The sequence below is a fragment of the Stegostoma tigrinum genome, chromosome 12 (assembly GCF_030684315.1).
Source record: "Stegostoma tigrinum isolate sSteTig4 chromosome 12, sSteTig4.hap1, whole genome shotgun sequence".
In the NCBI taxonomy this organism is placed as follows: Eukaryota; Metazoa; Chordata; class Chondrichthyes; order Orectolobiformes; family Stegostomatidae; genus Stegostoma; species Stegostoma tigrinum.
Genome location: NC_081365.1, coordinates 59,092,299 through 59,119,920, shown reverse-complemented (window position 1 = coordinate 59,119,920; position 27,622 = coordinate 59,092,299). Strand labels below are relative to the sequence as shown.

General features: G+C 44.2%; 2 protein-coding genes across 2 annotated transcripts in view; both read left to right on the top strand.

Annotated features, from left to right (window-relative positions):
- Positions 1-27,622, top strand: part of LOC125456902 (cilia- and flagella-associated protein 47-like) — a 478,989-nt gene that overhangs the window by 341,476 nt on the left and 109,891 nt on the right. The window contains exons 55-58 of the mRNA XM_048540417.2: positions 1,990-2,101; positions 4,174-4,278; positions 8,914-9,070; positions 17,211-17,306. Of these exons, the coding sequence (XP_048396374.2) occupies positions 1,990-2,101; positions 4,174-4,278; positions 8,914-9,070; positions 17,211-17,306 (470 nt within the window). The remainder of the gene's footprint in view (positions 1-1,989; positions 2,102-4,173; positions 4,279-8,913; positions 9,071-17,210; positions 17,307-27,622) is intronic.
- LOC125456904 (AP-2 complex subunit mu-like) lies at positions 12,626-14,256 on the top strand. The gene is given in 2 exon segments (XM_059650350.1): positions 12,626-13,125; positions 13,128-14,256. Coding segments are annotated over 2 exon segments (1,305 nt in total). The 5' UTR covers positions 12,626-12,702; the 3' UTR covers positions 14,010-14,256.

Sequence of the window (27,622 nt, the reverse complement as noted above, 5' to 3'; positions counted from 1 at the left end):
TTGTCCTGGATCTTGCATGCAACAGCAATCATCAGTAGATTTGTGAATGTGTGTTCAAACCATTAAAATGTCCCAGTGCTGCTCTGCATTTCCTGCTGGGTCTTCTGACACCTGATTCTCCAGAACTGCTCATCACAATGTTCAAACAAAAGCTTCATTACGATGCCATAGATCAATGGGAGGACTGGACATACCCCTTATAGCACTAGGTAAATTTGAAGGTCCAGTTTGAATGTTAGCGAGTGGGTGAATGAAAAATTTGGTAAAGTGGACAAATGGATGAGTGGGGTACCAGGTTGTTCAGCTGGATGAGTGGTCAGGGATGGTCAGTTCAGGTTGCGAGGTGTGGTCAGTTCACAAGCTAATCAATTTGGGTCGGAGATGTTCAGATAGTTGGGTCAAGTTGAGTGGGTAGTTGGTTTGGGAGGGGAAGTCAGGTGGGGTCAAGTAATGGGTATTAGATGTAGTCTGCTGGTGATGTGGTAGAGAGGTCATCAGGGGTTAGCATGGTTGGGATATTTGGCTTTTTGCGGGGAGGGGAAAAGTAAAGTTAGGTTACACAGGGATATTGGGTTGCCTCGGATGTCAATAGGGTGCAGTTATTCAAGTGATAGCTGAGGTTTTAATCTGTCCAGCATTTTCAGGTGCGTACTGCAGAACACTCCAGAATCCCTGACTGTAGCTTCAGGCCAGAACTTTACACCATGTCCTGGGGTGTAAATTAATTGCTTGTCAAAAGTTCAAACTTTCCACATGTTTGCCATGGAGATCAGTGTGTTTTGGGCCAATCTTGTCTCCGGTGTTCCAGAGACCGGGACAATCTTTGATCAGAAGTGAAAGTGAATTTCTAAACTTATTTATACAATCTCATCAGCAAATCTGAAATGTGGCCACAGAGTTTGGCTTTTGAGTACAATAAGTTAAATTTCCCCAATGAAGTTATTTTCAGCAGAATGCTCCAAAGGATTTACTGAGCTGTAAAGATCACAAAGGCCCCAAACTAATCCTTAGTTTATGTGCAAGGTGAGAGAAGGAAAATAAACCCAATCTTCTGCTTCTAATGCATTTTGCAGTGATGTTTCTGCAATTAAATAAGTAATTTGCTGTAAGGGGTTATAATTGATTATTGAGCATTTTGATTGAGATAATAAAGTGAATGAAATTGCAACTCAAAAGTATCTTAGGAGACAGCAATAAGTAGGTAATAGCTTGGTGAGGGTCAAAATGTCTTGCATTCTAATTAGCCTATGCCTGATCCCCTTCCTCCACAGTGGAAATTGTTTGGTGGGAACTTCACTTGAGTATTACTGAGACTTGCTGTTGAAGTTTACCATCAGGACAGATGCAAAAATCCCAAATTTTGACGGGAGCAATAACTTGTACTATGTGAGAAAAGTGTTGGTTGGAAACTTGATTTAATTGGCCAAGATATCACCATGAAGAACTTAAGGACAATGGATGTACAACCTCTATGGCGAACCCTTGACACATGATGAGTACAAGATGAAAATATTGACACTTTTTTTGATCAATTTTATTTTGGTAGTTGATTTTGTTTTCAATTTAAGATAAGGTTAATTTAGAAAGCATAATGGGAAAAGCATGTTAGGAATTTGCCACTTATCCCTGTATAATTCCAAAAGACAGCTGAGCATTTGTGTTATGTCAAAATATCTCACAACTATATAAGTGCACCCACACAAAATTGATACTGAAGGAGAACTCAATAAATGCTACTCTTTTTCAAAACAAAATTAATGCTTTAATTTGAAATTGCGTTTTTGTATCTCAGTCCATTATTTAATGAAATTTTGGGTATTATTTCAATGTTTTGTGTTAATACTTTGTGCATCATGTGGAGATCCTGCTAAAACTTGAATACAGGATGAATTATTTATTGATGTGTTTAAAATATCAGCTAATTCTTCATTGACACACAATGATTATTCCTATGAATTAACTGTGCCTGTATCCTAATATTTTGTGCAGACGGATTTGGCAGGTGATCCCTCTGGCTAATTCTACGATTGAGACTCTGAAATTGGAAGTAATTAACAATAACCCAGGAGCTTTCTCAGTAGAGATTGATCCTAGAAAAAGAGTGAGTATCAATAAAAAGTGTTCTGATAATAAGAACACTTGTTCTTCGTTAAAGACTATGCATTTTACAGAAAAGTAACTTAATGCCATTACGCTGAAGATGGATTTTTGACATCCAGTAAGCAATAAATAGAAATGTCCTCCAACTACATATTGGATAAATCAAAGCTTCGAGACTATTATTTTTGTCTTATGCCCTTGTGTCTATCTCTCTTCCCAACCCCCCACCACCTCTCTCTCTCTCTCTCTCTCTCTCTCTCTCTCTCTGGCCACTGTCTGAGGCTGAAGCTGTCTGTTTGCAATCTTGGTGTCATACTTGATCAGCTTCCACTTGTCCCACCAGCACCAAGATCTCTTACTTGCACCTACGTTTGCTTCAGTTCATCTTCTGGTTAATTTCTCATTTCTGCTTTTATTGTCTCTGGACTTGGCTTTATAAAAGCTCTTCTGGCCAATCTCTGAGCTGCAACTTCTGCAGTTGAGCTGATTGAAAATTCTACTGCCTGTAGCAATTGCCAACAATCCCATTCACCTCAGTGCTTGTTGACTTACTTTGGCTCCTGTTCAGCTTCAGCTTCTGCTTCAAAATCCTTGTCCTTGAAAAGTATTATTGTTACATGCAAGATTTGGAGGTTTAAAAAGATGCCAATAGTGGTGAAATACAGATTGTGCATCAGAGGGAAACGACGCCAGGGAATGTGACAGTCAAAGCATGAAGAGGATTGAGAAGAAGATAGTTGAATTGTGATGGTGCAGGTGGTGGAAATATTTCCAAGAAGTAAGTTCTGGGATTCTTACCTGAATGTCACAAAGTGACATTTGGTGTTACAGCCAAGTTTGGAGCTGGGCTCTGCCAATTATCTCTTTAGCTACATGTTCTCATTGTCTTTGGAGGTGTTGGATGGAAGGCTTTCTATCATCTGAAGGGGATAAATATCTCCTTCCTTCTGTTGACTGCTTGCAGAAGGGTTTAAAAAGCTGCATCAATTAAATCTCCAGCTCCTCATCTATTTTTTATTGAGATAACTTCTGCTGCAATCAGAATGTGACTCCCCTCTTAAAGGGTGGGAACAAATCTTTTCTGAGGTTGACCAGAAACTGGATAAGTTCATTGCATCTTTTTTTCTTTTGTTTTTCCTTCGCTATCTAACTCTACATTTCATGTATCATGAAAGGTGAAGCTGCGAGCTACCTGAAATCATGTATTGGTTGCCCTTGAAGTTAAATGCTAAACTTGTCCCTGTTTTTCACTCAAATTTTCAGAAAGACTCCATGATCCCTACAATACTGCGAAGAATACTAGACCAGCAGGAAACATGCTGTCTTTAAATGTCTAAGTGACACCCATGTTTTCACATTTTCCAAACAGATATGGAGGCTATAAACAGCACACAAGCATTTGCAGGGGATTTTGTGCTGTCTTACACTGCCCACCTACATGACTATTTGCAATCAAACCATGAGGCTGCAGAACTTTTCCTTTAGTGCTTGGAATGGCTGAATGTGCATGCAATAAATGCATAAATGTACCAGAAGACACATAGCATTATGACATCATTGTAGAATATGTTTCTTTCTCAAATGCCATCTGTTGTGAATTACCACATTGTATCTGTAAAGCTTAAAAATATTCCAGGAAGATGATACCACCATATGTGGTCCAATTTAACTTACTCATGAACGAGCTGAACTCGATTTGATGAATACTTTAAGAAGATTTAGCACAGATATTAAAAAAATTATGCAAAATATTTTCCACTCAGCCTCTGAAAGAAATTCATGGCTCAACTGGGAACCCACCATGTCAAGTCTTTGTTTATTTCCCCGTGGCCTTGCATACAATTCACCTGTGGAAAATTCAGGTTCCCAAAATAAAAAAAACAAAATGCATTTCTAAGTTGAGATTCTGTGCAAAAGTTCTCATGCTTTTGGTGTGCTGACTGACCACAAAGAATTTAAATATCAGCTTCAACTAATTACATAATAATGTCCATACGTAGGCGTAGCACATTGAAGGAACTCGACCATAAAGCCCAGTGTTGATTTTATGTTTTGATTCCTTCTTGTTTACAGTTAGTTGTGAATTCTCAGTCTACGCTTGAAGTACCTTTTCAATTCTCTCCGTCAACCCTGGGAAAAACCAATCATTGTGCAACTATTATCTTTAAGTGTCCTCAGGTATGTACATTCATTTCTCATTATCATCTATAATTAGTGATTGGATGAAGGGTTAGGGAAAACTGAAAGGAAGAGAGACCTATGTGTTCTACTGGTTGAGCGTCAAAAGGTTCATGTTTAATGCTGTGAGGATGCAGCAAAAACACAGGTAGCATTTGGGTAAAAAGAAAACAAAAATACTGCAGAAAAGCTGTTGGAAATCAGAATAACAGTGAATATTGCAAATAAATGTCATCGATTTGCAACATTAACCGTGCCTTTCTCAACAAATGTTTCCTGACTTTCCAAGTGTGAAATTCTCGGTTTTATGCTATATTTATCTATAATACTAAGATGACCCAGTAAATCCAAAAAAAGCGCTGTGGTGTCCTTACCCAAGACCTCAGTTAAGCCTCATCTAGAATATTATATCCAATTTCGTTCCTTCATATGGTAGGTGTTTTAGAGGATCTGGAAAGTTTCAGAATAGGCCCTCTAACTTGATATGCAGATTAAAATTGCTGGCTTCCATATGAATCTAGTAAGTCCTGCAAAACACTGTATCCTGCTATGTATGAAATTAAGTCCTTTTTCCTTCATCCCTCTCTTAAATTTCTGTTTATTTTACCACAGCAAACACACATGTTCTCTGAGCATAATGCAACTCATGCAGGTTGCAAACATGGACAGAAATAAAGTCAGATTGCTAGACCATGAAGTCATATTATTCTGAAGAACGGTGTTCACTAAAATGCAGCAAAATTTCATTTCCCTCATCCAGAATTAAGTAACTTTGTGACTGCTATCAGCATCAGCACTTCATTTGCTCAAGTTCTTTGTGGTGCTTCTGGAACGCTGGGGGTTGCCAGGACACTTTTTTAAAATGTTCCCCTTGACGGCTGTGTTTTGGTTTCTAGGCATTATATTTTCAGAAAGAAAAATCTAATGGCAACTGTTATAACTACTGTTATTGCTGTAAAACCTGTTTGGTTAACTCATAAATTTTCGGGAAGGAAATTCTGCTGTCCCAACCTGGTCTGGCTTACATGTGACTCAGATCAACAGAAATGTGTTTGACTCTTAACTGCCCTCTGAAATGGCCTAGAGAGTCACTCAGCTCAAGGGAACTAGGAATTTGCAATAAATACTGGCCTTGCCTAAAATACTGACATCTTATGTGTGAATAAAACTACCCTTACCACTCCTTTATTCAGGATCACGTATAACATTATCTTTTGTGTTGGCACATACAGCATTTGGACTCAGCCAGAAACAGAATTAGAAGAATTAATCAATATTCTCAATTTATCAATCTAAGCCTAAAGCCACAAGACACAAGCAAATGTTAATTTCTTGAAGACCACTAAATTTAAATTGACATAAGACAAGGGGCATAAGTTACCAAAATGTTCTTTCAAAATAATTGAAATTCTTCTGTATAAAAATATTGAACCACCTTGAAAATACCTTCTATTGGACTGGTAAGGTCATGACCAATATATCTCCATTACATAGTCACAAGGTTGGAATACGTTAAACAGGCAGTTATGACCCTTTTTACCACATCTCAGATCTCAATCTCGTATTTAAATTTAACAACATTGTTCATGACAGTAATATTTACTGCAACCTTCCTCATGCAGTTGTTCTCTAACCTTAGGCTAGAGATAACACATTCAATTGCCAAGCAATCACTATGTCAGTGATTTCATGTTTTCCTAGTCAGCTGAGTGTTCCTTTGTCACTTCTTACCCTTCCTCAAAGCCTGCGTCCCACACCAAGAACCCTCCTTCTGTATCTGATCTCCTTTTGAGTCCTCCTTTATCTGAGACCTTCTGCAGAAATCCTCTCTCTCTTCAACTTGCCTTTTATCTTCCCTTTCTCCTGGCCCCCAAGTAGCCTCGTCCTTACACTCCGCCCCATCTTTCTTTCCCAGCCTCTTGGTTACCTCCTCATTTCTTCCCAGTCCCCTTTGCCACCTTTCTACCTCATCCCACCCTATTACAGCTTCCCTAACTCCCCGTCTCACACCAGGTTTATTCATGACTCCCCTTGTTTGACCCCTTCTGCTGTTGTGTTATCTCAGCTGTGCCTGCTTGCCACACTATCCATCTCCCCAGAGCCGCTTGTACTTTTGTATCAGAGATAATGGGAACTGCAAATGCTCTCTGATGAAGGGTCTAGGCCCGAAACGTCAGCTTTTGTGCTCCTGAGATGCTGCTTGGCCTGCTGTGTTCATCCAGCTTCACACTTTATTATCCCCTTGTACTTTTCATGTCTTTTTCCTGCTCCATTATTTTCTCCCTGTGTCCCCAAAGGTCACTTGTGCCAACTCAATGTTCCATGCTAGTTCCCTTGTGATCCCACAATCTCCCTGCCCTCCCCATCCTTATCTGCCTTTTGGAGGGACCATTCTATCCATGACTCCCTCATCCGCTCCACACTTCCCACTAGTCCCAACACACCCGGCACGTTTCCCTGCAACCGCAGGAAGTGCTACACCTGCCCCTACACGTCCCCCTCACCTCCACCCCAGGCCCCAAAAAAAGTTCCACATCAATCAGATGTTCACCTGTACTTCCGTTAATGTGGTCTATTGTATCCGCTGTTCCCAATGTGGCCTCCTCTACAGCAGTGAGACCAAGCAGAGGCTCACAGACTGTTTTGTAGAGCACCGACGCTTGGTTTGCAACAAATGACAACACCTCCCAGTTGTGAACCACTTCAACTCTCCCTCCCACTGTCTGGTTGATGTGTCCATCCTGGGCTTCTTCCAGTGTCACAACGATGCTACCCGGAAACTGGAAAAGCAGCACATCGTATTCTGCCTTGGAAGCTGACAACCCAATGGTCTCAACGTGGACTTTACTAGATTCAAAATCTCCCCACCCCTGACCAAATCCCAAGACCAATCCTCCCTGTCATTCCAGCCACCTTGATTTGTCAGTCTTCTCTCCCACCTATGATTTCCTCCTACCTCACTGACCAATCCTCACCAGTACCTACCTGCTATCACCATCCCACCTACCTTTCCCAGCCCAACCCCCTCCTCTCTATTTATTTAAGAGCCTCCTTCCGCTCCCCCAGTTCTAAAGAAGGGTCCCGATCTGAAATGTCAGCTTTCTTGCTCCTCTGATGCTGCCTGATCTGTTGTGGTCCTGTAGCTCCACACCTTGTTATCTCAGACTCCAGCATCGACAATTCTTACTATCTCCCTGCCCTCTTGTTCCCCCAAGTCCCTTTGCAGTCTTTCTGTGTTCCCACAGATCCCCTGTGGCTCCACCATGTGCTCCCACCAATCCCCTTTTGGGGTCCCATCTTATTGCAGACCCTGTGGCCACCTCCACCTTCTTTTTCCCTACAATCTTTATTTAACAAAAGGTCATTGAAGGGACAAAATGCAACACTGCATCACCCCACATGGCATTGGCTCAAAGGCCATTCTCCTCTCCTGGACATCATCCTTGCCAGCACCCAGGACCTTGTTGTCAAAGGGACCTCACTTCCTTCCTGAGTTACATGGTTTCTGTTCTGCATTTAGTTATGGTCCAGCCTGTGATTGGAGATCTGACTCCTTACCCTTTCCCCTGGGGACTTTTGGATTTGGATCTGCTCATGCCCCATGTATTTTGATCATTGGCTTGGTTTAGAGGCAACTCTCACCTACCTATCCAAAAAAAACTAGCTTCCTATAGTGTTTCTTTGAAAGAATTGAAGAAAGCTGGGATCATGCCTCACCTTCCGGCAAACATTGAAGTGGATCTTAAGGAAGCAGACTGGTTAGCCTTCTTTGAAGAGCCAGTAACATCCATGATGGTGTTTTGTCGCCCACTAATGCCCTTCCAGGTTCAGATTTTGATGTCATGCTTGTCAATGTTATTATGAACTTATAATATAAGGAATGCAACTGTAATTTTGTGCACAGTGGGCTCTCACATGCAGAAAGGTGATAATGGCTAGGTATTGTGTTTTAGTGGTGTCAGTAGATGGTTTAACATTGCTCAAGTGACCAAGGACAAGCCTGTCTTTCTTTATTTTCTAAATATTGTCATGGGACTTTTGATGTTCGTCAAAGAAAGTAAATGAGGTCTTGGCTTAACATCTCACCCAACAGATGTTACCTCCAGTTATCTGAACTCCTGTGGTACTGCAGTGGAGTATCAGGTTAAAATCTTTTCTTGTCACCAGAGTGGGACTTGCATCCACAATCTCCAGATTCTGAGGCACTTGAGCCACAGCTGACCAGCAAGTATGATAAGTGCATTGAATTATTACCCACACTTATTCTGTCCACCCATGTAGAATACGTGTGGAATTGAAATGCAGTCAAGTGGCTTTCCTCAGTGCGCATACTTGACAGGAAAATTTACCTAAATCTTTAAGACAATAAACATCTTAACTTTTTAATTTTAATGAAAGAGGAAACAAAGTCTAATTTAGTTCCCTGTGCGGATTTCTTTTATTTCATTGGCCAATTGCTAACATGGCTTATTTAAAAAAGGAAAATTGGAGCTTCCAATCTGCTTCCTTTTAAGCATTATGAGTCACAAATTACACACGGCTTGAACGTTTTGCTCTAAGTCAGTGAACTGTTATTACTGAGATAAATATTTGTGTGTGTTTTATGTGGCTAACAGTCTTGCACTTTTTCAACAGTTCGAAGAGTGGACATTTCATCTGTCAGGAGTAGGCTTGCTGCCCCAGCAGATGGACCCTGTCAGTGTCAGTGCATGTGTCAACTCTCATGCATCAGTTATTGTGCCCTTTGAGAACCCAACAAATGAGCTCCTTCTGGTGGATGTTGTGATGACAGGTGATGACCTCAATTGAGAGCATTGTTTGTTTTATTAAGTTGAATGTTCATTGATGTTAAGGTAATCATCTAATGCTTTTAAGCTAAAACTAATAGCTGAGCACATTTTTAAGATATGTGAGCTTGCAAAACATTCTAGAGCTAAATATTAAATATTTCACCGTCCTAAATACTTGAATTGTTTTTTTCAAATAGGTTAATAATTTTAGGCCATGACTTCTAGTCTCCAGATCATCAACTAAAGGTACATATCGGATCATTTGGAGGTCCTGATGCATGAACACATTTGTGGGGGAGAGGGTTACCCAGCAAATTGGAACGTCAGTCAGCAATTCCCTTCTCCCCAAGACCCTCTCCATGAATTTCTGTGTTACAATTGAAGAATTTAGAAAGCTTTACGATACTTACCTACAAAGTTCCTGAGGAATGTAATACTTGGGAGCATGCTGCATATCCCTGATTTGCTTCTGCTCTAATCCCAGTTTCTTGTCTAAGCCCACAACTCTTAACTCCCTTACCTGTCAAAGATCTCTCTCACTCAGCCTTGAAGAAGTCAAACAACCCAGCTAACACTGTTTAAAACCTCAAGAATGGCCGCTGATGCTGTAAATCAGGAACAAATACAGAGATAATAGGAACTGCAGATGCTGGAGAATCTGAGATGTAGGTATAGAGCTGGATGAACACAGCAGGCCAAGCAGCATCTGAGGAGCAGGAAGGCTGACGTTTCGGGCCTAGGCCCTTCTTCAGAAATGGGGGAAGGGAAGGGGAATCTGAAATAAACAGAAAGAGAGGGGGAGGTGGATAGAAGATGGATAGAGGAGAAGGTAAGTGGAGAGGAGACTGACCGGTCAAAGAGGTGAGGATGGAGTCAGTATAGGTGAGTGTTGGTGGGGAGTTAGGGAGGAGATAGTTCAGTCTAGGGAGGACGGACAGGTCAAGGGGGCAGGATGAGATTAGTAGGTAGGAGATGAGGGTGGGGCTTGAGGTGGGAGGATGGGAGAGGTGGGAGAAAGGACAGGTTGTGGGGGGGGGGGGGAAGCTGGGCTAGTTTTGTGATGCAGTGGGGGAGGGGAGATTTTGAAGCTGGTGAAGTCCACATTGATACCATTGGGCTGCAGGGTTCCCAAGCAGAATGTGAGTTGCTGTCCCTGCAATCTTCAGGTAGCGTCATTGTGGCACTGCAGGAGGAGCAGGATGGACATGTCGTCCACGGAATGGGAGGGGGAGTTGAAATGGTTCACGACTGGGAGGTGCAGTTGTTCAATGTGAACGGACCGTAGGTGTACTGCAAAGCGGTCCCCAACAGCAACTCATATTCCGCCTGGGAACCCTGCAGCCCAATGGTATCAATGTGGACTTCACCAGCTTCAAAATCTCCCCTCCCACTACCGCATCCCGAAACCAGCCCAGCTCATCCCCACCTCCCTCACCTGTCCTTCCTCCCACCTGAAGCCCCACCTCCATCTCCTACCTACTAACCTTATCCCACCCCCTTGGCCTGTCCGTCCCCGCTGGACTTACCTATCTCCTCCCTCACTCCCCACCTACACTCACCTTTACTGGCTCCATCCCTGCCTCTTTGATCAGCCTGTGTCCCCTCCATCTATCTTCTCCACAAAAACAGAAGTTGCTGGAAAAGCTCGTCCAAGTCTGGTGGCATCTGTGAAGAAAAATCGAAGTCACATTTTGTGTCTAGTGACCCTTCTTCAGAACTTCCTGAGATCATCCATTGCTGTTCTGATAAACTTCAACAATTAAGTTCTGCCCCTTATGGTTGCTGGTCATGTATGTTGCCTGCAGGCTATGACAGACCAAGCTGTGTGCATTTTCATCTCAGTAATACCATAAATTTCTTGAATTAATTTCACCTTTCCAAATAACTTCAACCCCAATCAAGCTATGCAGTGCTTCAGAAAGCCAATCATATAACATAGGCAGGTACTTGGTGAGTGTCACTCTTTCCTTCCTCTGTCTTGGGGTATGTATGGATTTATACAATGATTCTTGCCACTTGTGTCATCGCTTCTCCAAGCACAGCGACAGGTCCAAGGAAACCAAGGTATGCTGACTCCCTGGGCCATTGCTAAGTGCAAAAGTACAGAACAAACAAGGGAGAGGGGACAGCTTAAATCTGAACAGCACCGGTAGTCTGGCTGAGTGGTTGAAGGTGCTAGGTTTAAGCTTCAGCCTCTGTCAAATTGTAGGCTCAAATCCAACCACACTCTCAAGCGGGTAAGGTGTATGGCATTTTTGCCTTCATCAGTCAGGGCACTAGTCATAAAAGTTGGCAAGTTACGCTGCAGCTTTGCCAGGCTTTGGTCAGTCCATATTTGGAGTGCAGCATACAGTGCTAGTTGTTGCATGAAGGGAAAGATGAAGACATTTTGGAGAGGGTGCAGAAGAGGTTTACCAGGATTGGGATGGATTATTTATAAGGTGAGGTTAGACAAACTGGTATGTTTTCCCCTGAGCATTGGAGGCTGAGGGGTGACCTGAGGGGAGGCAAAGATAGGAATCTCTTTCCAGTGTGGAAAAATCAAATACCAGGGGCCACAGGTAAAAATTGAGAGGGAGTAAGTTTAAAGGAGATGTATGAGGAAAGTTTATTTTACACAGAGTGTAGTAGGTGCCTGGAACACACTGCTAGGGGAGGCGGTAGAAGCAGATACATTAGCAAAGTTTAAGAGGTATTTAGACAGACGTGAAGAGGCAGTGAATAGATGGGATGCAGACAATGTGCAGGCAGGTGTGATTAAGTTAGAATAGTAACATAGTGGGACCAAGGGCCTGTTCCTGTGCTGTACTGTTCTGTAATTCTATGTTTTTCTTTTAAGTAATCACTTAAGTGAGGTCATGGGGTGAATGATAGATTTGTGACCTTGAAGCCAAGGACTTTTTGGTACAAATGACAAAGGTAAGAAAAGGGATGAGGTCCTAAAGGCAGAATACAGGGAGCAAGGAAGAAAATTAAGAAATCAGACCTCAAAGGTAGTGAGCTCATGGTTACTACTAGTACCACGTGCTAGACAGAGCAGAAATTACCCCCTCCTTCTGCAGCAGAACCAGCTGCAGGCAGGACCACTTGCTTTCCCTTGCTTGTGGTCCTCACGGTGACTTTGTTTTGTTGGAGGATGAAGGAGACAGAGAAACTTGGAAGTAATGTTCTGGGTTTAACTGCCTCTTGCCACCACCCGCTCCACAAGCCACTGTAGAATGAAGGAAACCAAGGTATGCTGACTCCCTGGGCCATTGCTAAGTGCAAAAGTACAGAACAAACAAGGGAGAGGGTACAGCTTAAATCTGAACAGCACTGGTAGTCTGGCTGAGTGGTTGAAGGTGCTAGGTTTAAGCTGAAAAGATGGCATCAAGGGAAGGGTTTCAAATTCCTGGAGCATTGGGACCGAGTCTGGAAGAGGTGGGGCATGTACAAATTGGATGGATTACATGTGGGCAGGATTTGGACTGATATCCAAGGGGCAGTGCTTGTTAGAGTCATTGGGGAGGATTTAAACTGATATGCCAGGGGAAAAAAAAGGGGCAGGGCAACGGCGGACATTTTGTGAGGAGCCGGCAGAAATGGCGGGTCTTTTTATTCAACATGGGAAGGGAAGATTAACCAAGCTTCTATCATGATTGGAGGCTTGTTCATTTACAACCATAAGGGAGAAGTCCTGATTTCCCGAGTCTACAGGGATGACATTGGACGGAACGCAGTGGATGCCTTACGCGTCAATGTTATCCATGCAAGGCAGCAAGTGCATTCACCAGTGACTAACATCGCACGAACCAGTTTCTTCCACGTGAAACGTTCCAATATCTGGCTAGCTGCTGTCACCGAGCATAATGTTAATGCAGCCATGGTCTTTGAGTTCTTGTATAAAATGTGTGATGTTATGACTTCGTATTTTGGAAAGATCAGTGAGGAAAACATCAAGAACAACTTTGTCCGTATTTATGAGCTGCTGGATGAAATCCTGGATTTTGGCTATCCACAGAATTCTGAGACTGGGGCACTGAAAACTTTCATTACTCAACAAGGAATCAAAGCCAGCATCAGACCAAGGAAGAACAGTCACAGATCACTAGCCAGGTAACTGGACAGATTGGATGGAGACGTGAAGGAATCATGTATCAGCGAAATGAGATATTCTTGGATGTTTTGGAGAGTGTCAACCTGCTAATGTCACCACAAGGTCTGGTTCTAAGTGCTCATGTCTCAGGCAGGGTAGTAATGAAGAGTTACTTGAGTAGAATGCCAGAATGCAAGTTTGGGATGAATGACAAGATTGTTATCGAGAAACAAGGCAAAGGAACTGCTGACGAGAGTGTGAAAAGCGGTAAACAATCTATAGCAATTGATGACTGCACATTCCACCAATGTGTGAGGCTCAGCAAGTTTGAATCTGAAAGGAGCATTCGTTTCATCCCACCAGATGGAGAATATGAACTTATGAGGTATCGAACCACTAAAGATATCATCCTGCCATTCCGTGTGATCCCATTGGTCAGAGAAGTAGGTCGCACTAAACTTGAAGTGAAAGTTGTGATTAAATCAAACTTTAAACCATCCATGCTGGCACAGAATATTGAGGTGCGTATTCCAACCCCACTCAATACCAGTGGAGTGCAGGTCATCTGCGTGAAAGGGAAAGCCAAGTACAAGGCCAGTGAAAATGCAATTGTTTGGAAGATTAAATGAATGGCAGGAATGAAGGAATCTCAGATCAGTGCTGAGATCGAGCTTCTACCCACTAATGACAAAAAGAAATGGGCTCGTCCACCTATTTCCATGAACTTCAAGGCCCCATTCGCTCCATCTGGGCTGAAAGTGCGGTACCTTAAAGTGTTTGAACCGAAGCTGAACTACAGCGATCATGATGTGATAAAATGGGTTCGGTACATTGGACGAAGCGGGATCTATGAGACCAGATGCTGAGAGCTGGGTTTACCCATTAGCCCCATGTGGCACCCACTGAAACACATCGGACTCTCTCTTTCTCCTTGTTGGTCACTACATCGTGCACTTGACATTGCCTAGGAGATGGCAAGAGCCTCATTTATAGGGATGTGGTTGCACCACCAACAATGGAGACGCAGTTGACCCACAATCCTGCTTATGTTTCATTTTGGTTGATCTTTATTGTACTCCTCCCATTGACAACGCCCAGCGTTCAAAGCAGCTCCTTTTCATGCCCCACTTCACAAAGGCATACAGTGTTTTAGCTTTTATTGATAGAGGGATCGGGTTCCGGAACCAAGAGGTTATGGTGAAGCTGTACAAAACTCTGGTGCAGCCGCACTTGGAGTATTGTGTACACTTCTGGTCACCGCATTATAAGAAGGATGTGGAAGCTTTGGAAAAGGTGCAGAGGAGATTTACTAGGATGTTGCCTGGCATGGAGGGGAAGGTCTTACGAGGAAAGGCTGAGGACTTGAGGCTGAGAAGAAGGTTGAGAGGCGACTTAATTGAAACATATCAAATAATCAGAGGGTTAGATAGGGTGGATAGGGAGAACCTTTTTCCTAGGATGGTGACGGCGAGCACGAGGGGGCATAGCTTTAAATTGAGGGGTGAAAGATATAGGACAGATGTCAGAGGTAGTTTCTTTACTCAGAGAGTAGTAAGGGAATGGAACGCTTTGCCTGCAACGGTAGTAGATTCGCCAACTTTAAGTACATTTAAGTCGTCATTGGACAAGCATATGGACGTACATGGAATAGTGTAGGTTAGATGGGCTTGAGATTGGTATGACAGGTCGGCACAACATCGAGGGCTGAAGGGCCTGTACTGTGCTGCAATGTTCTATGTTCTATGTTCTATGAATTTGGATCCGAATGGACCTTTTCACTGAGGACTTGACTGCTGTGGTGGTGAGAGGGGGGAGGTATTTCTCCAGGGCCAACTTGTCTTATTATTTGTCATTGTCACCATCTCCCCTGCCAACCTAAGGGAGGGGAAATTTGCATCCTCTGTTTTCGAAGATTCACCAATTTATTAATTGCTTCTTAGGTGCTGGGGCTTAGTATATTGGGCTTTGCTGTCATTGAAGGGTGTCCACAAGGACAGTTTGAAATCAATTGCATTCACTTAGCAATTGGCCTGCTCTGTTAGCAGCCAACAATCTTCATAAATTGGAATCTTCTACTCCATGGTGTGCAAATCATCTGTGAACGCATCAGCAGGATAATACGGGCATGCACACATTATTAGGGCCTTGATGCCCACATTGGGTGGTACAGCGGGATCTAGCTGCCATGGTGCACGTATCACAAAGAATTAGTATGCAAGCACAGCAAGTGATTAGGAAGGTGAGTGGACTGTGGGTATTTATGATACAGAGAATGGGATATATAGATCAGTCACAGAGCCTTGATTATTTAGAACATAGAATAGTACAGCACAGTACAGGCCCTTTTGCCCACGATGTTGGGCTGAATTTTTACCCTAAACCTAAGGTCTATTGAACATCCACCCCTACCTTATACTATCATCCATATGCCTATCTAATTGCTGCTTAAATGCCCTGAATGAGGCTGACTCCGCTACCATCTCCAGCAATGCATTCCACGCCCTACCACTCTGAGTAAAGAACCTACCTTTGATGTCTCCCCTATATCTACCTCTACCCTCTTTAAAACTGTGCCCCCTCGTAATAGCTATCTCCACCCAAGATATATACTATCTACAACAATGATGTGGAGGAGGAAACATAGTTTGATGTTTCTAAATTTGTTGATGATGCAAAAATAGGTGGGAGAGCTTGACACAATGATGAAATAAATCTGCAAAGGACCTTCAGTAGGTGGCGAGGTTAGAGTCAGGGCTGGGAGTGTGAAGTACCTGAGAGTAGATGATGGCACTTATCCTGTGGAGAGCAGAACACCATTGACCGTCTTGCACTGCTAGGCATCCCTTTTTATTTAGGATGTAGAGCTGACTTGTCCTGCAATTTCTGTTCAGACTGGCTGTGTCAGTCAACTTGGGTCCTTTGGTGACCAGCAAGGAACAGGGCAGCTCCCCTCTCAGCCATCCCATACACCAACACCTCCAATCTCTGCACTGGAAGCTTGGATCAAGCTTGGTTTTTCTACTGAAATATTTCAGGCTTGAGCACCAGTGTGTGCAGGGTTTGTTTACCTTGCAGCATCTCAAGTGGCATGCAACTGGGATTTAAAAAGGGTGACAGAGGGTTGGACGGTTTCACTGGCGACAAGCATTTATGTCTCATTCGCCATGAGGTTCCTTGAGAAATGTGTTTTGCACCTGAGTGGCATAAATAATGAGGTCAAAAGCAGAAAACTGTGTGAGGATATTTATCCCAGGCCATGGTGGACTAAATGTCACAAAACTCACTTGCCCCATGCATCGATTACAAATGGGAAAATCTAGCCCATTGTTCCAACTATATAATTGCGAAATACTGAAAGGTAGCTTATGCCTGTAGAATGCTGCTGTGGTATGTTGCTAATGACTTTAGAAGAGGTTGCACATAAAGAAAATTGCTGACAGAAATCTCTCAAAAATAGGATATTTAAACGTGCTGATGTTCAGTTATAACAATAATAGACAATTTGAAAATCCTTGGTAAGAAGAAAGAATGACGATCAAAATTGCACACTTCATTCTGAATCATCTTTTTCAGTTCTCTGCCCAAAGGCAGGTCCAACTCTCAAAATTGCAAAGATGGCAAGGAGTGGAGGGTCGAAGGAGTTCCAAACCGACCCCATTTGGAATACCTAATTTAGAAATACAAAAAAAGCCCATTTGTACAGAAGCATATTTGAAAAATAGCCATTTTTGTTTTTAAATTGACAATATTGCAGAAATACTTGTGCTATATTCATATTCAATCACTGAAAAATGGTTCACATGTGTGTTTTCAATGGGACCAAATATCTCACATCTTTGTGTACTAAGTGTTTGGAAGATTGTAGAATAACTAGTTTTCTTTTCTTTCTAAATAAAGAGTTCTGTCTAGAACTCTGACTTTGCTTGTAAAATGTTCCACTGTATGCTAATTTTCTGCTCATTTTGATGTGATATGGGGGAAGAAAATACATTAGTGTCATTGATTCTTTTCTTTGATATGACGGTGAATCATAAAAGCTTTTTAATCTCAAATCTTCATTTGTTCAGATAATGAACAGGTCACGCACCATCAACGTCCTTCAGACCTGCTACAATGCTCTAACAAAGAGACTGTTTTCTGCATTCCACTGAAGCAAAATCAAGGTAATAAATGGCCAAGTCTTCCAATAACAGAGCAAATATTGTAATTATTCAGATCCACATTTTTTTCATACTTGGCATCTGAAATTATTTAATTGCGTGTCTATTTTTTAAGTATGAGCTCTTTAGTGACAACCTTTAATGTGAAGTTACAATATTGAAAAAGAAAACTCTATGCAAATTGAAGCCATCTGCTAATTTTGGAAATTTAAAACATTTTTGAGTGTTTAGCTTCTTTGCTGGCTGGCCAGCATTTCTTGCCCATTCCCAGTTGCCCTTGAGAAGGTGGTGGTGAGCTGGCTTCTTGAACTGCTGCAGTCCACCAGTTGTAGTTTGACCCACAATGCTATTAGGGAGGGAATTCCAGGATTTTGACCCAGTGACAGTGAATGAACGATGATACATTTCTGAGTTAGGATGCTGAGTGTCTTGGAGGGGAACTCGGTGGTTGCGGTGTTCCCATGCGTCTGCTGCACTTGTCCTTCTAGATGGAAGTGATCATCGGTTTGGAAGATGCTGTCTGAGAATCTTTGGTGAATTTCTGCAGTGCATTTTGTAGATCGTACACACTGCTGTGACTGAGCATCGGTGGTGGAGGGAGTAGATAATTGTGGATATAGTGCCAGTCAAGTGGACTGCTTTGCCCTGGATGATGGAAAACTTCTTGAGTGATATTAGGGCTGCGCTCATCCAGGCAAGAGGGAAATATCCCATCACAGTCCTGACTTATGTCTTGTAGTTGGTGGACTTTGAGGCTTTGAGGAGTCAGGAGGTGAGTTATTCGCTGCAGTATTCCTAGCTTCTTGTAGCTACTGTGTTTATGTGGTGACTCCATTTGAGTTTCTAGTCAATGATAACCCCCAGGATATTGATAATAGGTGATTCAGCGATGGTAACACCATTGAATGTCAAGGGACAATGGTTAGATTGTTTCTCATTAATGATGGTCATTGCCTGGCATTTGTGTGTCACGAATGTCACTTGCCACTTGCCACCCCAAGCCTGGGTATTGTGCAGATCTTGTTGCATTTGAATACGGGCTGCTTCAGTATCTGAGGAGTTGCGAATGGTGCTGAACATTATGCAATCATCAGTGAACATTCCCACTTCTGACCTTATGATGGAGGGAATGTCATCGATAAAGCAGCTGAAGATGTTTGAGCTGAGGACACTAATCTGAGGAACTCCTGCCATGATGTGCTGGAGCTGAGATGATTGACCTCCAACAACCACGACCATCTTCCTATGTGGCAGGTATGACTGTAACCACTGGAGAGTTTATCTCATGCCACCTATTGAATCCAGTTTTGCGAGGGCTCCTTGATGCCACACTCAGTCGAATGCAGCCTTGCTGTCAAGAGTTGTCACTCTCACCTAACCTCTGGAATCCAGCTGTTTGGTCTTTGTTTGAATCAAGGCTGTAATGAGGTCAGGAACTGAGTGGCCTTAGCAGAACCCAAACTGGGTGTCACTGAGCAGGTTATTGCTGATCAGGTGCTGCTTGATATCACTGTTGATGACACCTTCCATCACCTTACTGATGATTGAGAGTAGACTGATGGGGCAGTAATTGGCCGAGTTGGATTTGTCCTGCTTTTTGTGAATAGGATATACTTGGGCAATTTTCTACATTGCCAGGTAGATGCCAATGTTTTAACTGTACTGGACCAGCTTGGCTAGGGATTCAGCAAGTTCTGAGGGACAAGTCTTCATTAATATTGCTGGAATGTTGTCAGGGCCTGTAGCCTTTGCAGTATCCAGAATCTCCAACCATTTCTTGCTACCCCATGGAATGAATCGAATTGGCTGAAGACTGGTATCTGGATGAGGCTGAGTTGGATCATCCACTCAGCAATTCTGGCTGAAGATTGCTGCAAATGCTTCAGCCTTAGCTTTTGTACTGATGTGCTGGGCTCTTCCATCATTGAGGATGGGAATATCTGTGGACCTGCCTCCTCCTCCGGTGAGTTGTTTAATTGTTCACCACCATTCATGACTGGACGTGGCAGGGCTACAGGGCTTAGATCTGATTTGTTAGTTGCTGGATTCACTTGCTGCTTTCACTGTTTGATATGCAAGTAGTCCTCTTTGGTGGCTTCACCAGGTTGATACCTCATCTTCAGGTATGCCTGGTGCCGGTCCTGGCATGCTCTCCATTGAATCCCGGTTGACCCCCTGCCTTGATGGTATTGATTGATTGAATGGGGGATATGCTGGGCCATGAGGTTAGAGATTGTGCTGGAGTACAATTTGCTGTTGTTGATAGCCCACAGCGTCTCATGGATATCCATTCTTGAGTTGCTAGATCTGTGCAAAGTCTGTCCCAATTAGCACAGTGATAGTTCCACACAACATGATGGAGGTTATTCTCAATGTGTAGGCGGGACTTCGTCTCCATAAGGACACTGCGATTGCTATTCTTACTCAAACTGTCATGGACAGATGCAACTGCAGCTGGTAGATTGGTGAGGATGAGGTCAAGAATGTTTTTCCCTCTTGTTGGTTCCCTCACCACCTGCTGCACACCCAGTCTAGCACCTATGCACCTTAGGACCCAACCCAATACAGCTGCCCGGCCACTCTTAATGGTGGGCATTGAAATCTCCCACCAAGAGTACATTTTGTGCCCTTGCCATCCTCAGTGCTTCCTCTAAAATGTTGTTCAACATGGAGGAGCATTAATTCATCAGCTGAGGGAAGACGGTATGTGGTAATCAGCAGGACATTTCCTTGTCCATGTTTAATCTGAAGCCATGAAACTTCATGGGATCCGAAGTCAATGTTGAGGACTCCTAGAGCAACTCCCTCCTAACTGTATACGACTGTGCCGCCATGTCTTCTGGGTCTGCCGGTGGGACAGGACATATCCAGTGATGGTGATGGTGGTGCCTGGGACATTGCATGTTAGGTATGATTCTGTAAGTATATCTGTGTCAAGCTGTTGCTTACCTTGTCTGTGAGACAACTCTCCAAATTTTGGCACGAACCCCCAGTTGTTAGTGAAGAGGACTCTGCAGAGTCAACAGGGCTGTTTTTGCCTTTGTCTTTTCTGGTGCCTATGTCGATGCCAGGTGATCCATCTGGTTGCATTTCTTTGAGACTTTGTGATGAGTGTTTGTGGCATTGTTGCATTTTACACAGATTTTGATGACAATTGTTTTGTTGGTATAATGGACCATGTCAAATCTGATTCTGTAGAATGGCAATCTTAAGGGATGAACATCCAACTCTTGCTTATATTTCTTCTGCTCTTCTGTTCAGAAGAAACATAAACTGGAGTGCATGCATTAATTATTACAGTGCTATACTACTTCGCATGAATGTGTCCTTTCCTAAGGCTAACTAACCTTTGAATTGTCCAAATTTCAATGTGTTATTGGTCTGCTAAACTTTTCAAATTATTGCTAAGATTCTTTGATAAAGTTTGTGATCTTGCATGATGGTATAAACATGAGTATAGCAACAAGTGTTCATGTAACACCTTGCACAAAGTAAAACACCCAAAGGTGCTTCATAGAATTGTTACCAAACAAAATTTGTACTGAGCTGTATCAGGAGAAGTTCAAGTACATGAGCAAAAGCTCAGTCAACAAGGCAGATTTTGGGGAATACTCTAAAGAAGTATAGAGATCTAGAGAAATTTAGGAAAGGAATTCCAGAGTTAGGTCCTTGACAATGAATCTGCATAGTGACTGCTGGTGCAACAACTAAAGCTGAGCATGACATCAGTGATAATGGGAACTGCAGATGCTGGAGAATCCAAGATAATAAAGTGTGAGGCTGGATGAACACAGCAGGCCCAGCAGCATCTCAGGAGCACAAAAGCTGACGTTTCGGGCCTAGACCCTTCATCAGAGAGGGGAATGGGGTGAGGGTTCTGGAATAAATAGGGAGAGAGGGGGAGGCGGACCGAAGATGGAGAGAAAAGAAGATAGGTGGAGAGGAGAGTGTAGGTGGGGAGGTAGGGAGGGGATAGGTCAGTCCAGGGAAGACGGACAGGTCAAGGAGGTGGGATGAGGTTGGTAGGTAGGAGATGGAGGTGCAGGTTGGGGTGGGAGGAAGGGATGGGTGAGAGGAAGAACAGGTTAGGGAGGCAGAGACAGGTTGGACTGGTTTTGGGATGCAGTGGGTGGAGGGGAAGAGCTGGGCTGGTTGTGTGGTGTAGTTGGGGGAGGGGATGAACTGGGCTGGTTTTGGGATGCGGTGGGGGAAGGGGAGATTTAGAAGCTGGTGAAGTCCACATTGATACCATTGGGCTGCAGGGTTCCCAAGTGGAATATGAGTTGCTGTTCCTGCAGCCTTCGGGTGGCATCATTGTGGCACTGCAGGAGGCCCATATTGGACATGTCATCTAAAGAATGGGAGGGGGAGTGGAAATGGTTTGCGACTGGGAGGTGCAGTTGTTTATTGCGAACTGAGCGGAGGTGTTCTGCAAAGCGGTCCCCAAGCCTCCGCTTGGTTTCCCCAATGTAGAGGAAGCCACACCGGGTACAGTGGATGCAGTATACCACATTGGCAGATGTGCAGGTGAACCTCTGCCTAATATGGAAAGTCATCTTGGGGCGTGGGATAGGGGTGAGGGAGGAGGTGTGGGGGCAAGTGCAGCATTTCCTGCGGTTGCAGGGGAAGGTGCCGGGTGTGGTGGGGTTGGAGGGCAGTGTGGAGCGAACAAGGGAGTCATGGAGAGAGTGGTCTCTCCGGAAAGCAGACAGGGGTGGGGATGGAAAAATGTCTTGGGTGGTGGGGTCGGATTGTAGATGGCGGAAGTGTCAGAGGATGATGCGTTGTATCCGGAGGTTGGTGGGGTGGTGTGTGAGAATGAGGGGGATCCTCTTTGTGCGGTTGTGGCGGGGGCGGGTGTGAGGGATGTGTTGCGGGAAATGCGGGACATGCGGTCAAGGGCGTTCTCGACCACTGTGGGGGGAAAGTTGCGATCCTTGAAGAACTTGGACATCTGGGATGTGCGGGAGTGGAATGCCTCATCGTGGGAGCAGATGCGGCGGAGGCGGAGGAATTGGGAATAGGGGATGGAATTTTTGCAGGAGGGTGGGTGGGAGGAGGTGTAATCTAGGTAGCTGTGGGAGTTGGTGGGCTTGAAATGGACATCAGTTACAAGCTGGTTGCCTGAGATAGAGACTGAGAGATCCAGGAAGGTGAGGGATGTGCTGGAGATGGCCCAGGTGAACTGAAGGTTGGGGTGGAAGGTGTTGGTGGAGTGGATGAACAGTTCGAGCTCCTCTGGGGAGCAAGAGGCGGCGCCAATACGGTCATCAATGTAACTGCAACTCATATTCCGCTTGGGAACCCTGCAGCCCAATGGTATCAATGTGGACTTCACCAGCTTCTAAATCTCCCCTACCCCCACTGCATCCCAAAACCTGCCCAGTTCGTCCCCTCCCCCCACTGCACCACACAACCAGCCCAGCTCTTCCCCTCCACCCACTGCATCCCAAAACCAGTCCAACCTGTCTCTGCCTCCCTAACCTGTTCTTCCTCTCACCCATCCCTTCCTCCCACCCCAAGCCACACCCCCATCTACCTACTAACCTCATCCCACCTCCTTGACCTGTCGGTCTTCCCTGGACTGACCTATCCCCTCCCTACCTCCCCACATATACTCTCCTCTCCACCTATCTTCTTTTCTCTCCATCTTCGGTCTGCCTCCCCCTCTCTCCCTATTTATTCCAGAACCCTCACCCCATCCCCCTCTCTGATGAAGGGTCTAGGCCCGAAATGTCAGCTTTTATGATGCTGCTGGGCCTGCTGTGTTCATCCAGCCTCACATTTTATTATTTCTGAGCATGACATCAACTTGGTTTTGGTTTTGATCATCTGAAGGATAATGTTCTCATGTTCTTTTGAGATTGGAGAGAAATTTTGCACAGTACATTTTCCCTTTATTGGATTTTTATTTTCCAACTTTCTCAGGAAATTACATCGCTGTTGGGATGATTTTGAGGTTGGCAGATGAGGGTGCGAGTGGCAGAGTGATCAACAAAGTCAGGGCAGGGAAGAAGTATTTAGCAATGATGGTCTAGCCGTTGAGTTGTGGAATAGGTAGACAGACTGGAGGCTGGAAGAACACAGCAAGCCAGGTAGCATCTGGAGGGAGGGAGAAGACAACATTTTGGGTATTACCCTTCTTCAGGACTGGATGTGGGGGTAGGGAGAGCTGCAGATAAAGGGTTGGGGGAGGTTAGTGGAATGGTGGTGATAGGTGAATACTGGTGGTAGGTTGGCCAATGGGAGGAATGAATCTGGTTGGTAGCTGGAAGGGAGGGTTGGTAGGTGGAATGGAAGCGAGGAGGCAGGGCTGAAAATGAAGCGGGGGGTCGGGTGGGAAGATTATTTGAAATTAGAGAACTCAATGTTAAGTCCTCCGGGCTGTAGGGTGCCCAGGCGGAAGATAAAGAGTTGTTCCTCCAATTTGCTTTCTGAGTTGCTGTGACACTGGAGGAACTGGGGTAGACAAGTTGGAGGTGGAGGTGAGGCAGGCAGTTTCAGGCCAGGTGAAGACGCTGGGCAAAATGGTCACCTAGTTTATGTTTGGTCTCACTGGTGTAGAGAAGACCACGTCTGGACCACTGGATGCAGTAGACTAGGTTGGGGGAGATACAGGTGAAGTTGTGCCTTACCTGGAAAGACTGTTTAGGGGCCTGGATTGAAGTGAGCGAAGTGGTGTATGGGCAGGTGTTGCATTTTTTATGGTTACAGGGCACGGTACCAGGGGTGGGGGTGGAGGGTGGATGGTTGGAGTGGTTGGCAGGAAGCATGGCACGAACTAAGGTGTGGCGAAGGGAACGGTCCTTGCAGTAGGCAGAGAGGGGTGGGGAGTGGAAAATGTTCTGGGTGGTGGGGTCTATTGGAGTTGACGGAAGTGTTTGAGAATGATACATTGGATGTGGAGGAAATTGGGTTGGTAAGTGAGGACAAGAGGGCCCCATCTTTATTATGTTTGCTGGGGAGGGGGATTGGGTGATATAAAGCTGTGGAGTGGGGAATAGAAGAGGTTAGATGCAGGGCTGTTTGGGTGACAGGAGTGGAGGGGCGGGGGGAGGTGAAAGAATGTTGTTTGAAATAGCAGGATATCGGGGGTGCTTGGGAGTGGAATGTCTCCTTGTCAGAGCAGATGCAACAGAGATGGAGGAATTGGAAAAACAGGATGGAATTTTTGCAGGGTGGGAGGAGCTGTATTCCACATAGCTATAGAAGTCTGTGGTTTTATGGTAAATGTCAGTCTGTGAACTGTCGCTGGAAATGGAAATGGAGAGTTCAAGAAAAGGGATGGATCTGCCTGAGATAGATGGAGTGAATTTGAGGTCTGGGTGGAAATTGTTAACAGAGTTGATAAACTTCTCCAGTTCAGCCTGGGTGCAGGATGCAGCACCAATGCAGCCATTGATGTAACTATGGAAGAGTTAGGGAACAGTACTGGTGTACGTACCGAAAAGGGACTGTTCGACATAACTGGAAAAAGGCAGTTATAGCTGGGGATCATACGAGTGCCCATGGCAACCCCCTGGATTTGGAGAAAGTGGGAAGAATTGAAGGAAAAGTTATTCAGGATGAGGACTAATTTGGTGAGGCAGAGGAGGGTTTCGGTGGTGGGGGGACGAGATGGGTCTGTTGGAGAGGAAGAAACTGAGGGCCTGCAGGCCATCCTTGTGAGCTAGGGACATGTACAGGGTTTGTATATCCATAGGTAAAATGAAGAGCTGGGGGCCAGGGAGCTGGACATTTCCAAAGAGGTGGAGGGCATTGTTTATATCTCGGATATAGGTGGGGAGTGCCTCCATATTTATTCTCTCTCGCCCTCTCTCGCTCAGGCTCTCTCTCTCGCTCGCTCTGCCTCGCTCTCTCTCTAGCTTTTGCTCTCTCACTCTCTCTGTCTCGCTCTGTCTCTCTCTCTTCCCCACGCCCCCCAACATCGGTCCAAGCACTCCCCACCTACATCTGGGACACTTTTTGTTGGTTATGTCACAAGGTCTGTATTCAGTACCTCCACCAGTTCCCCAACTCCTCTGCCATTACATCGATGACTGCATCGGTGCTGCATCAACTCCCATCACCCCCCACTCCCACCACCACCCCCCCACCCAACTCCAGCTCTGATTGCTCATCCTCAGTCTCTTTCAATGTTACAGTGAATCAGAATGCAAATTGGAGGAACAACACCTTATGTTTTGCCAGGGCATGCTACAGCCCAGAGGACTTAATATTGAGTTCTCTAATTTCAAATAGCCTTCCCACCCACCCCCCGGCTCCCTTTCTGGCCCCACCTCCTCCCTTCCATTCCACCTACTGGCCCTCCCTTCCAGTTATCAACCAGATTCATCCTTCCCATTGACCAACCAGGTCATAGCTACTACTGGTGCCCACTTGTCACCACTATTCTGCTACCTTCCATAACCCCCACCCTTTATATGCAGCTCCCACTAACCCCATGTCCAATCCTGAGGAAGGGTAATACCCAAAACGTTGATTTATCGTTTCCTCCAGATGCTGTGTGGATTGCTGTTTTCTTCCTGCCCCCTGTTTGTCTACCTTGGATTTCAGCATCTGCAGTTTTTTTTTTGGCTTGAATGGAATAGGCTTGATTGGTCAGCAGACATTTTCCTGACTATCACTTTAGTTACTTCATGAGGAATGGCAATGAATGTTTAATGTAAAGAATTTCTGTTTTGTATGCATTGAACGTATGAGTATGCTAATTTCAGAAAAAATTGGATTTTGTGGGAAAGAGTGTAGGATCTTTTCTGATTGATGATAGTTTCCTTGCGTGTACTTTATTATGTGATCTTGACATCAATATCCAAGAATTCAGTGGCCATTTGTTACAGTGTTGGAATCTGAACTTGTTTATTCTGAAAATTAGGGAAAACAGTACACAGAATGAATGAAATAAGAGCAAATGAAGCAAAGAGACATTGAGAGAAAATAAACAAGAAAAGTATAAGTATAGGTTTCCTTGCCAAAACATTTTCTGTACACATTGAATTGAATAATGCCAACAAAAAAATAAGTAGTTAAATTGTGTCCATGTTTATTTTTCTCAAAAATGGCTAGAGATGAAGACTTTAATGAGTTGTCAGAATTTGGAAGGTGAAAAGATAAATGGTATGTGATATAGCTTAATTGTTATTTTTGATATTTTCGACCAGATTTCTAGTCTGCTGGGAATCGCTCTTTCCGCTTCAATATGTGCAATAACATTCGAAGACAGATACTTTACAACATGGTTTACGTCTTTGTGAATTTCAGATCTACTGTACGTCTGGTTCGAACTGAGTCCCTTTTTCAATAATGGAAGGAAATGAGCCCTGAGACCTCCACTTCTCAGAAGCCCTCTTCACACTAGAATAACCCAAAACCTCCCACATGTCCCTGCCCTATACCTACATTGCCTCTCGCACATTCACATACCTCTATACACCCCATACCCCCTACATGCCCCCATTTCCCCACCAACTCCACTTTCTCCATCCCACAAGGTACAATCAGCTGCCTGTGAATCTGACCAAAAGACAAGTGACTGCATGGAGGAATAAGATCTTCTAAAAGGAAGCATTTTGGTCTGGAATTCCAGTGGTTAGCTTTCCAACCCCATGATTGCTCCAAGGCAATCTGTAAAGATGTGGATTCTCAATGCAAACTTCATTATTCTACTGAGTAGAATGTCTTCCCTGCAGCAGTTTTCCAATGTTTGATGAAAATTGTGAATCATGTTCAGTGATCCCCAGAGACTAACAAGTTTCAGGGATTTATCTAGAGTCAACCTTCCTATGATATTATCAGACTTGAAAGCAGTGGGATTGGAGTATAACTTGATTGTGCCCCTCTTAAGCCAATCTCATGTTATTTCCCGTGGTGAACTTGCCAGGATATGATAATAAAAATCATAGCTGTAAAATGAAAAGCAATTTAAACCTTAAATGGAATCTAATACATATAGAATAAATGCTCTAATAGCTGAAATCTGCTGGGATTTCTGCCAAAATTGAACTGCTTCCCTGGTATCCCCCCATTCAGAATTGTGAGCATGAATACTTTCGATTGGGTTCAGGTTGCTCTGAAATTGTGTAGGATTGAGATAATGACTAGTGATGAGAAATTATATTCTATGAGCTGTAGTGTAGCTGTGGGTGCAGACTGGTGCGAGAGACCTGGCGCTGTAACTGTATTCGTTTGTTCACTGGAATGTTCATCTTCACAGGGACTAAGGTCCTCTTTGTCTTGGACATCCATAGTGCTCTATACTGCAGTTTTCATACAAGTGACAGCTAGTCACCATGATCCTTCATACCGTTTCAAGGCAGCCT